Here is a 12,587-nt window from a genome sequence, read left to right as displayed (position 1 = left end):
TGTTAATCAATGTCACTGAACTGCACATGTAGAAATCGAGATGGTGTATGTTTGGTTATGTGTATTTTCACCACAATAAAATTTAAAAAAAAAAAGTAAATCTTATATAAACTAGGGAATGCACTTCATCAAAGCAGCTGTAATTCTAAAAGCACTGGACAGACAGACACTCAAATTCACTGATGTGCGTGCACTGAAAAATGACGCCTTCCCTTCGCACGGGAGCTGCAGCCCGGCAGCCGTCACCCTATTGACTGTAAGCGAAGAGGTATAATCAGTTCTAGGAAACGTACAGTTATTACTGGGGGTCGAGTGACACTTCTATTTATTTACTCTGTCATACAACAGCACAGTCCATCTGACATTAAAGGACTTTTGCCTTTAAAAGGTCTTACCTATTACATTTATTCAAACATATTCAGAAACCACTGGTCATATTATATTAATTTCTCCTCTTGTTTACTCTTCCTGTGTGTCTTAAAGAGGACGGTGGTGCTTCAGTGGTACCAGTCTCGTCTTCCGTTTGGGAGATCCGGGTTAGACCCCAGCCACTGCCCCTCAAGGACAGCCACCACCTTGTCAGCGCGGGTTAGACCCCAGCCACTGCCCCTCAAGGACAGCCGCCACCTTGTCAGCGCGGGTTAGACCCCAGCCACTGCCCCTCAAGGACGGCCGCCACCTTGTCAGCGCAGTGGGTGCTTTCGTGTTGCTATTATGCTGAACAGGTTTTGGTGGAGCTTCTAGACTAAGACAGACTAGGAACAAAGGCCTGGTCATCTACTTCCAAAAATCAGCCAGTGAAAACCCTACGAATCACAACGGTCCAATCCGCAACCCATTGTGGGGATGGTGCAGGACTGGGCAATGTTTCCTTCCATTTGAGTGGGGTCGCCATGAGTTGGGGGTTGACGCGATGGCACACAGAGGGGATAGGACAGGTCCAGAAAGCCTGGAACCGAATCAAGAGAACCTGGTAACTGATGAGACACAAAGGAACAAGAGGGTCAGACAGAGGCTCAAAGCTGGTAAAGTGAATAGCACCTCCCAGAGATGGGCTTTTACCACCCCTTCAGACCAGTTCACATCACACAGCTGTACAGATTTACTCCAAACAACGGAAGGTACTTTCATCCCTTTAACAATTAAAGATCATAGATACACAAAGGAAGTCTCAAGGATTAAAAACAAAACAAAAACTTGGGCTCGGCATGATGAAATGGTTTAAAGTAGAAATCAGCTGGAGTAAAGGAAGAAATAACCAGCCTAATCCGGAAGCATGTTTTCCTCTAGTGGGCTAGCGGGCCATGCTGACCCCTGCAGCATATCACCTGCTCGTTGCTGGGGTATAAAACCACACTCCAGCTGTGCCCGTGACTCCCTCGGGTCTGTTCTGCAATGGGGGTGCCTCCAGGTCGTCCCATGCTACTAGAAAAAGATGGAGCGTCCCTCAGTCAGAGAGGGCCATCAGCCACCACAGGACCTGAAGGGGAACCCCCATGAGGCGACAGGGTCTTACTGTTGTTGGGTGCCATTGAGTCGATTTTCATCTCATAGTGAGTGACCCAGCGTGATACAGGAGAACGGCCCCATGGGGTTTCTTAGGTTGTCATCTTTATGGGAACAGATCGTGAGGTCATTCAGCCACGAAGCCACTGGGTGGTGGGTTTGAGCTGTCAACCTTTCTGTTAGCAGCTGAGCACTTAACCGCTGTGCCACCAGGGCTCCTTCACGGGGTTTTAGGGCTGTACACATCGTACAGATGTTTCTTTCCTCCCAAACACGTAGATAACAAACACCATCAATTACGCAACTGCAGGCCAACCTCTTAACCCCCAAGAGCTGACCCCCAGCTTTTAGCTACTACTGGGCTTTCGAAAATCACTCAACTTAGCATTAGAAATTGAGCTGCTTTAGCGTCAAAAAACCTGAGGACAGGCCTTGAGTGTGGAGAGCTATGAAAGGGGGCTTCCTCCTGGAGAGGCATGTCTGTCAACGGATGACCTCTTTCCTCTGAGGTTCTCAAGCTGATGGTGAGAAGGGATGGGCACAAGTCGAGCCTTTTAGGACCTGGAAGTTTTAATTAACTCGGAAGTAGTTCATCTTCACTGCTCTACCTTGAGACCAATGAGACACTTTCAAAAACACTGACTTGAATTCAGAGAGCCGATGACAACGCTAAGCTGTTTTCCTTTGTGAGGCTTGTCCGGAGAGCAATGCCCACCCCCAGACATCACCCTCCCACCGTCACTAATACCAAACCAACTCAACAGCAAAGGAGGCATGAAAAGAAAATCAAAAGGACCATGGAACCCGCCTTACTTCCCCGGTAATCAGGGTGTGATTTCTCCTCCCAAACTTCCTTGGAAGCTTCAGGAAAGAATGACAAGAAGACTAAGAACTGGAGAATAAAATACAAGGAATGAAAAGAGTGTCAGCTCTTCAGCTGGAGAAGAGAGACAATTTACAAACACCACCACGAGCTGGCTGCTAATCGCCCAGAGCTGAGCCGCTGCTGAGGGCTCTGTTCAAGAATGAGAGGCTGGTGGGCAGAGCAGAGAAAGGCCTAGCCCCAGGAGCCTGCCCTTGGGAGGCTGAAGGCTATACATTCTCCACCTGCATGTCATCTTTCCTGATGTGGGGCCGAGCCTGAGGTGGCGCAGACGTTCAGAACCTGAGCAGATCGTGCCTCGCCTCTACCCGCACGCTTAGAGCCCTAGAGAATGTATTCTCGGGCAGCTACGCCTCATTCTGGGGGAATGCAGAAGTGTGTGTGTGTGTGTGTGCAGGTATGCACGTATGGACGGACAGAGAAGAGACTGGGGCCACTGAGTGGGCGGGTGGTCTGCGGTGTGTCCTGCCGGCCAGCAGAGCTGCAGAAGTGAAATGGGGATGGATGAAGTCAGTCTTCAGTGTCCTGTCACCTTCTGTCCATGTTCTCATGCTTTCCAAAGCCCCCTCCACACTGTGACAGAGGCCTGCCTCTCCTAGACAGTCTTCTATGCTGCAGAGCACAGTGCAAAATCTAGCCTGGTGGCATTATTTTAAATTTGGATCAACTGTCACATTCAAGTGGCCCTGGTGGCACCGTGGTTAACCGTTTGGCTGCTAAACAAAAGGCTGGCAGTTCAAATTCACCAGCCGCTTCCTGGAAACCCTGTGGGACAGCTTTACTCCGTCCTATAGGGTCACTATAAGTCGGAATCAACTCAGTGGCAATGGGTTGGGTTTTTTTTTTTTTTGTCACCTACAAAAAGAGCCCTGGTGGCTCAGTGGCTAAGCACTCGGCTGCTAATTGAAAGGTCAGCGGTTCAAACCCACCAACAGCTCTGTGGAAGAAAGATGTGACCCATCTGCTTCCAGAAGGATCACAGCCTTAGAAACCCTATGGGGCAGTTCTACTCTGTCCTACACAGTCACTATGAGTTAGAACCCACTTGATAGCAATGGGTTTTGTTTTTCGGGTCACGTACACACCTAGACTCTCAGCTTCTCTTGAAAAATCTGACAACAATGAGCCCCCTTCCCATTCAGCAATAAAAACTGGGGTGCTGAGAGGTGGTCCCCTCTTTGGTCAAGGTGGGGTGTGCCCTTCCATCGTCACCCCTCACCTTCTCTCTCCTTGGCAACGCTGCTCCAGCTCTTCCCTCTCCCCACCTTTCAAATTTACCTGCCCTGCATCCCCACCCTCTGCTCACTGACCAGTTCATGATCAACTGCTGATTACAAGCATGGGCTAACCCCCCAGGCTAAACCTGGGAAGGGGAGGAAGGTGCTCAGGGAGGAGGCGATGAACGGCGAGGCGGGCACATACCCTGTAGATCTCCTCCAGCAGCAGCCTGGCACAGTCACGGCCCAGGTCCTCGGGAAGCATGGCCGCGCCCTGGCCCTGAGGGTTGGAGGCCAGCTCAGCACTGAGGAAGGTGCCACTGGTGGTCTCGGCAACGAGGGACAGCCCAAAGCCTGGAGACCTGGGAATTCGAAGGCACAGACACTGAGCATTGTTAATGAAGCAGGGTCCATGGGTGCCAGCAAAGGGCAAGAAGACAAAGATCTTTTGATGGCATTCTGTCTGGAGGCTTCTTTCTGGTTCCATCAAGACTTATTAGAGTTTCTATTAGCTCACATTGGAAAGACACATGACGGTTAAGTGTTCGGCTGCTAACAGAAAGGTCAGCGGTTCGAACCCGTCAGCTGCTCCACAGGAGAAAGATGTGGCAGTCTGCTTCTGTAAAGACCACAGCTTTGGAAACCCTATGGGGCAGTTCTACTCTGTCCTATAGGGTCACTATGGGCTGGAATTGACTCAACTGCAGTGGATTTGGGTTTTTTGGTTATTTTGCACTCATCTACTAACTGAAAGGCTGGTGGTTCAAACTTACCCACTAGTGCTGGAAAAAAGGCCTGGCGATCTGCTTCCCTGAAGATTACAGCCAAGAAAACCCTACGGAGCTCAGCTCTGCTCTGTATGTAACACACGGGGTCGTCATGGTCGGAATTGACTCAACGGCTACGGGTTTGATCTTTTATTTTATTACTATTTATTTATTTCTAGGGCACACACGGTGGCACCCAGAGAGATGTGAGCTTGTGATGCTTTTCCTATCAGTCCTCCCTTCCCCTTTCGTCTCCCCACCTCCCCGCCCACAACACTGCTGAAGATTCTAAGGCCAGAGTTTCTAACAATCAGCAGCCTATCACAGCACTGACAAGGGGTGCCAGGCAATGGAAAGCCCCTGGGTGGTGCAAACGGCCACTGTGCTTGGCTGTACACCAACAGGTTGGAGGTTTGAGTCTACCCAGAGGTGCCTGAAGAAAAGGCCTGGCAATCTACTTCTGAAAAATCAGCCACAGAAACCCTACAGAGCAAGCAGCTCTGCTGTGACATATATGGGGTCGTCATGAGTCTCAGTTGACCTGACAGTAACCGGTGGGGTCAGCTGAGTCGCTGGCCTGTAAATGGCCAGACCCCAGCTGGGGCGTCCCTGCCCTGCTCTGCTCATTCCTGGCCACGGTGCCTAGTGGAGCTGAGGCCAGGTGGCGAGGGGACCGTGGAGGCCATCAGACAGCTTCTGCTGCTCCTACCTCCGCCTCCCTCTGCCATCCCCTCCCCAAAGAAAGTAGCTGTCACTTAATTCCTACCTTTCAGCCAGGAGGGAGGGGACAGGAAGAAGCAGCAGCATTCGCAGCTACCATCTCAACAGCACCTACTGTGCGCCAGGAACCACGTCCAAGGCATCACATACGTGATCTTCCCATTCGTACTGTAGCCAGGGGGTGCGGGCACCATCACCCCCACTGCTTAAACGAGGACAGAGCTGATGTTACAGGGCACTACACCAAGGGGCTGGGGCCACTCACTACGGGCCTTCCCAACTCTGCCACCTCTGACACTGCCACCTTTGTGGCTTTGGACTATGGGCCATGGCCACATTTTTGAAATCCATTGTTTGCCCTGGGCCTCCTGAAGGTTGGAGAGCCTGCAGCACCCCAGCCCCTCCTACTGTCTCCTTCCTTCTCATCACTGAAGTCAATGGAACCTCGGGTGGAACGCTGGGCAAGGGCCTCGCTGTGCTACCACACAGGAGAGCGCTAACTTCTCACCCCACGACGGTCAAACCCAGACTAACCTGACTCTGATATTCTTATTTCTAGGTGCTGAAAACCTTTAGAGCTAAAGTGTAAGGGTGTCTCCACTCAAAGTGAAATGGCTCAGCAAAAACAAAACAAATAATTAAAATATACACACACAAGAAAAGCAAATTTGGCCAACGGGTCATTGTTAACTCCAGGTGATAGGGATACTCAGGTGTCCGTTGTACCATTCTTTGAACTTTTCTGTGTGTTTAAGATTTTCCTAAAAAAAAAAAATTGGTTTTACTTGCTTCCCTTCTTCCTGGCTTCTAAATACACAACCAAAGCCTAGTTTCCTTGCACAGATTATCATTAATTTTGTTTTTATTTTCTAAAGTGGGGTTTTTCACAAAGGCTTTAACTATACCAAACCCAAAATCTGCAGGTTTTCCAAATCTAGGAGACTGATGGAGAGAGAATCCGACTGGCACTTACACAAAAAGGGATTTTTTTCCCTAAATTGTTGTTTACATAGGGTGGAAAACCGTGTTCACGCTGACGTTTCGTGGGAGCAGAGTATACGCAGGATTTAAAGCTCGAAGCACTACTTCTCGATCGATAGGGTCAATTCCTCGAGGGCAGGGACCCCTCAGCTCCCGACATCAGCCACCAGGGCTATTTCCAGTTTCAGGAGCTCAAGGAATGCCTGCTGGTGACAGAAGGTAATTAATTCTGAAAGTGCCCTTCCTCTGGCTGCCAATCTCAGAGCCAGCAGCTTTAACTTCAGTCGGAACAGGCATGGTAAGAAGATTAGGGCAGCTTCAGAATTAAGCTACCCAAATGCAGGGACACTTACTTCCCGGAGTTGGGGCCTTTCATGTGGTCTGTGTAAATATAGACGTCGGGGATGAACTTGTTGAGGACGCCCCTTGCGGAATCCACGATCCGGTTGGCCATCTGAGGGGACACTCGTACGGAGTACCTGCAACCTGGAGCTAAGGAAGCCACCCTGCTTGGACTCCAGAGCAGGGAAAGTCAGTCATAAGGCCAGTGGATATTTGTGGAGCAGTAGTAACAAATGTCGCTAGTAGAAGGCCAACAAAAACAAGGGGAACCCCCCATGAGATAGATCCACGCGACAGCTACAACAATGGCCTCCGACACACCAACGATCACGAAGATGGCGCAGGACCGGGCAACCTTTCAATTCTGTCACGCATAAGGTCACCATGATTCAGAGTCCATCAATGGCAAATAACAACAGCAGTAACACATGGGGATTTCTAAGGCCATTCTGTTTCCCAATTACATTTAATGACTTAACTCTATAGTACCATAACCTAGGTTTTTTTTTACATTGTTATAATAAAAGGTTTAGATGATGCTCACGATAAAAAAAAACAAACAGAGAGAGTTGGAAAGTATGAAGTAAATGCTCCCCAACCCCGCCAGACTTCCTGTGCATCCCCTCCCCTAGAAACAGCTCCACTCTAGGTTGGACTGAGTGAGGGAACCTGCCTCTGGACCTCCCGAGCCAAGCTCCCTGTGAAGGGGAACCTTTGAAAACACATCAGGTCCACCTGTCCCCTTTGCTGTAACCCATCAGTCTTTCTCTCAAGAACCTAAAGCCAGAACCAACTCCCCGCCAGGGCCGACCTGGCCAGTCCCATTAGCCTCCTAGTCTGTTATCAGGGGAAGAAGAGAACATTTAGTTGAAGAGTGTAGTGAATGCTGCTTTAAAGACCCAAAAAGGTTTTTATAATATACGGAGCCAACTTCCAATCGTTCAAGATTTAATTTGCGGATAATGTTGGCTCCTTGTAACTACTGTGTGTGTATGCGTGTGTGTGCACGTGTGTGTGAAGGTGTAAGGAGCCTACATTATCCACAAGTGCTCGACTATTGAAATGTTGGCCGCTCAAACCCTCTCAGAGGAGCCTCAGGAGACAGACCTGGCTATCTGTTTCTCAATGGTTCAAAGCCTTGAAAACCCCTACTTAGTTGTCTTCCCAACCGGGCACCATCGACCTCCTGCCCCGTACCCGTCCCCTGGTCCTTCCTGCCTGAGTTCCCACTCTCTCCCTCTCTCCTCCAACCCCCAGCCGGCATCTGGCTGGTCTTCCTTCAACTCACCACACCTGCCTTCACATCACACATTCTGCTCTTGCTCGTCCACAAGCCGCAAGCTCCACAGGACAGGGCCTGTGCTGCTGCGGCCCTCACAGCTCCCTGACACACTACTTCTGTACTCAGAAATGCTCAATAAATATTTGACTGGCCCCAAAGGACACACCTGGAATGAGGAAAGAGCAAAGAGGGATTTTTCAACACAGGCACACAGAGCCCAGTTACACCACCTCTTCTGTCCAGAACGTCCCAGACGGCTCAGACAAACAGCCCTGGGTCTCAACATGCCCTTTGGACTGGGAGGTGCTGTCCTCCGAAGCCTAAAGCTGTCTGCTCACAGGAGCCTCTATGCCCCTAACACAGAATTCCACAGCATCCCCGCCTCTGAGGTTTTTCACATCCACCATCATTGTATGTCAAACACATGGCAACCCTGTGGTGAGGCCCAGTGATTCCCAGTTCCAGGGTTTACTGTGAGGGCAGCCAGTGCACACAACCAAGTCACCTGCTCAAGGTCACACAATTCCCCCTTCCAAAAGACAGCTCCCTGCCCCCCCTCCCCCGCCCCAAAGACATGGAGGCCAGGGGGTTGGCAGCACCAACTTGGGACGAGTATAAGCCTGTGTTGGAATGCTGTGAGATGAAGAAGGCAAAGGCGCTTCAAAGCCAGCGACATCCCAGATGGAGCCACTGGGCTTGGTGTGGAGGCCTACAGTACAACAGCTCGGAGCCAAGGTCTAGAAACGGACTATCTGTGTTCAAGCCCCAGCTCCAGCCAACTGTATCACTCTGGGTCAAGTGTGCCAACTTCTCTGAGCTTCCACTTCCTGTTAGTGAAACGGGGGTAAGCCTGACGCCCCCTCTTCCAGGGCTGGGAAGGTGAGATGGCAACAACGCAGATAAAGCACTGAGCATGCGCCTGGCATGTGGCAGGGGCCCAAGGAAGGTCAGCTCTGCTTTTCTTATCACTCGTCCAGGACTCGAATCCCACAGCAGAGGTTCTTATCCTTCCGGGGGTCAGAGACTCCGCTGAGAATCTGATGGAAGCTATGGGCCCTCTCCCCAGAAACACGTGCACGTGTAATTCTGCAGACTATTTCATGGGTTTGTGAATCTCCTGAAGCCTATTTAAAAAAAAAAAGAAAAAGAACAACCCAATAGTCATCAAGTCAATTCTGATTCATAGTGTCCCTACAGGACGCAGTCCAGCTGCTCCGTAGGGTTTCCAAGGAGCGCCTGGTGGATTCAAAGGGCTGACCTTCTGGTTAGCAGCCGAGCTCTTAACCACTGCGGATCTATCTAGGAGGGCCATATTAAGAACTCCTAACCAGGAGAGACAACATCACAGCTGAGTCCACACGGGACGCCTGCCCTTCAGGTACAGGTGGGTGTGTGCACACACGTGTGACAGAGAGGCAGGCTGACAGACACTGCACTAAGTCCACACAGTACACCTGCCCTTCAGGTACAGATAGGTGTGTGCGCACGCGTGTGACAGAGAGGCAGGCTGACACTGCGCTAAGTCCACACGGGACGCCTGCCTTCAGGTACAGATGGGTGCACATGTACACATGCGACAGAGAGACTGACGGACACTGCACTAAGTCCACATGGGACACCTGCCCTTCAGGTACAGATGGGTGTGTGCACACACATGTGACAGAGAGACTGACAGACACTGCACTAAGACCACACAGGACGCCTACCCTTCAGGTACAGACAGGTGTGTACGCAGGCATGTGACAGAGTGGCAGGCTGACAGACACTGCGCTAAGTCCACACGGGATGCCTGCCCTTCAGGTACACATGAGTGCATGTGTACACATGTGACAGAGAGATTGACAGACACTGCACTAAGTCCACACGAGACACCTGCCCTTCAGGTACAGATGGGTGTGTGAGCATGCATGTGACAGAGAAGCAGGCTCACAGACACTGCACTAAGTCCACACGGGACACCTGCCCTTCAGGTACAGACAGGTGTGTATGCACACGTGTGACAGAGAGGCAGGCTGACAGACACTGTGCTAAGTCCACACAGGACGCCTGCCCTTCAGGTACAGATGGGTGTGTGAGCACGCATGTGACAGAGAAGCAGGCTCACAGACACTGCGCTAAGTCCACACGGGATGCTTGCCCTTCAGGTACAGACGTGTGTACACACACGTATGACAGAGAGGCAGGCTGACAGACACTGTGCTAAGTCCACACAGGACGCCTGCCCTTCAGGTACAGATGGGTGTGTGAGCATGCATGTGACAGAGAAGCAGGCTGACAGACACTGTGCTAAGTCCACACAGGACACCTGCCCTTCAGGTACAGACAGGTGTGTATGCACACGTGTGACAGAGAGGCAGGCTGACAGACACTGTGCTAAGTCCACACAGGACGCCTGCCCTTCAGGTACAGATGGGTGTGTGAGCATGCATGTGACAGAGAAGCAGGCTGACAGACACTGTGCTAAGTCCACACAGGACACCTGCCCTTCAGGTACAGACAGGTGTGTATGCACACGTGTGACACAGAGGCAGGCTGACAGACACTGCGCTAAGTCCACGCGGGACGCCTGCCCTTCAGGTACAGACATGTGTACACACACGTATGACAGAGAGGCAGGCTGACAGACACTGTGCTAAGTCCACACAGGATGCCTGCCCTTCAGGTACACATGGGTGTGTGAGCATGCATGTGACAGAGAAGCAGGCTGACAGACACTGCACTAAGTCCACACGGGACACCTGCCCTTCAGGTACAGACAGGTGTGTATGCACACGTGTGACAGCGAGGCAGGCTGACAGACACTGCACTAAGTCCACATGGGATGCCTGCCCTTCAGGTACACATGGGTGCACGTGTACGCGTGTGACAGAGAGACTGACAGATGCTGCACTAAGTCCACACAGGACGCCTGCCCTTCAGGTACAGATGGGTATGTGAGCACACATGTGACAGAGAAGCAGGCTCACAGACACTGCACTAAGTCCACACGGGATGCTTGCCCTTCAGGTACAGACGTGTGTACGCACACGTATGACAGAGAGGCAGGCTGACAGACACTGTGCTAAGCCCACACAGGACGCCTGCCCTTCAGGTACAGACAAGTGTGTATGCCCAGGTGTGACAGAGGCAGGCTGACAGACACTGCGCTAAGTCCACATGGGATGCCTGCCCTTCAGGTACAGATGGGTGCATGTGCACACGTGTGACAGACAGACTGACAGACACTGCTCTAAGTCCACATGGGACGCCTGCCCTTCAGGTACAGGTAGGTGTGTGTACACGCGTGTGACAGAGACTGACAGACACTGCGCTAAGTACCCTCCCTACCGTCAGGGAAAGGAAACCAGATTGTCCCCAAAATCCCTCCCTCTCCTGCCTCTACCTGGACTTCTGTGTGCCCAATCATGAAAGCCAGCATTCTGGGTTTGCAGATTTGTGGCTGCTGGGTCAGTGCCACAAGACTAAAACAGTATTCCTTTTTCCACGTCAGGCAGGGAGACAGGAGTCGGGGGCCCCATCCAGCCCCAGCTGCTGGCAGGAACCAACCCCTGCTCCCACCCAGGTCCTGGCTGATCATCTGGAGTACAAGAGGGAAAACATGGGGTAACTCAGTTGAAGCCACAAACACACAGAGTGGGGCTACCCTCTCCCAGCTCAGGCCTCTTTTGGGGATACACATGTCCAAGCTCAGCCCCACAAGCCAACCAGCCTGGCAAGAAAAAACTGCAAAACCGACTAACGCTTTTTCCAAAGGTGGCTCTTTTTTGCCAGGCCCCTCAACTGCCAAAGATGACAATCTCAACTCAAACCTACATTCCTGTGAGGTGTTTGCCAAGGGGGCGGCTCTGCAGAGTAGTGGCTGAAATGTCTGGCCCCCGGGGGGCATCCACCGTCCTGGGCAGTGCAAAGGAAGGCTGCCCACGCGAGTGTGAAGTGATCGCAAGGCACACATCCGGTAAGCACTAGCTAACGGAAGAGACTGTTCATCACTGTTACCCCAGCCCTCCGAAGCCCTCCAGGCAGCCTGGCCACGCAGGCAGCCCAGTCTGCATCTTTCCCTGTCATTTCACCCATTCTGTTGCAACTGAGGGAAACCCTGGCGGCACAGTGGTTAAGAGCTACGGCTGCTAACCAAAAGGTTGGCAGTCCAGGAGCTCCTTGGAAACTCTATGGGGGCAGTTCTACCCTGTCCTATAGGGTCGCTATGAGTTGCAATCGACTCGATGGCAGTGGGTTTTTGGGTCACAACTGTGAGTTTGTGGATTTGTCTCCAGCACGGATGAAGGGCTCTTCTGAGGCGGGGGCTGCGCTGCTTTTTGTGGCTCCCAAACCAACGCCTAAGGAAAGCATCACACACAGGAGCTATTTGCTTAAGCAGAAACTGGGAAAAAAAAATTTAAAGAATCCACTGATGAGTTCAGGGCCGGCGAGGCACATACTAAAGCACCGTAACTACAACGTTAACAGCCTGGGAAGAAGAGAAGCTGTGGTTAGTCAGTCACACCTTGGAGAGGTAAAAAACAGACGCGCGCTAAGCCAAACGCAAAGGATACGCTACTCCGCGGATGCGCTTGATTTTTCCTGGGTCCATGAGCTGAATGGGCTTCAGGGCCTTCCTGACAGGACACGAGAAAAACACTTCGCCGCCTCCTCCAGGGGGCATCCCCCGCCGCACAACCTGCAGCCGGGCAAGAAGACGGGGTGAGGACCCAGCGCCCACCCCGACTCCCAGCCTGGCAAGAGGAGGCCAGGGGCTCGTCATCGGGCAGACAGCTCTCCACGTGCAACTCAGCCCCGCCAAGACCAACCGCAGCTTCCTTCATGCCAAGAGGGTGTGTGCTGGGCAAGACCACCCTGGGGTGTATCAGAAAAGTCAGCGGACACAGAGC

At 51.9% G+C, this 12,587-nt stretch overlaps 1 protein-coding gene across 5 annotated transcripts in view; it reads right to left on the bottom strand.

Moving 5' to 3' along the window:
- RCL1 (RNA terminal phosphate cyclase like 1) overlaps window positions 1-12,587 on the bottom strand; it is a 179,846-nt gene that overhangs the window by 137,058 nt on the left and 30,201 nt on the right. For all 5 annotated transcript variants that reach the window (XR_002783746.2, XR_010322877.1, XR_002783747.2 and 2 more), the window contains 3 exons: window positions 12,252-12,376; window positions 6,428-6,553; window positions 3,812-3,968 (listed from right to left, as the gene is read on the bottom strand). Coding sequence is in view for 2 of the 5 variants with exons in the window: in XM_023539423.2 (XP_023395191.1) it covers window positions 3,812-3,968; window positions 6,428-6,553; window positions 12,252-12,376 (408 nt within the window). In the remaining 3 variants the exon portion in view is untranslated. The remainder of the gene's footprint in view (window positions 1-3,811; window positions 3,969-6,427; window positions 6,554-12,251; window positions 12,377-12,587) is intronic.

The sequence above is a fragment of the Loxodonta africana genome, chromosome 9, assembly GCF_030014295.1.
Source record: "Loxodonta africana isolate mLoxAfr1 chromosome 9, mLoxAfr1.hap2, whole genome shotgun sequence".
Classification (NCBI taxonomy): domain Eukaryota; kingdom Metazoa; phylum Chordata; class Mammalia; order Proboscidea; family Elephantidae; genus Loxodonta; species Loxodonta africana.
The sequence above is the reverse complement of the archived record's forward strand: the minus strand, read 5'-3'. Positions and strand labels throughout refer to the sequence as shown.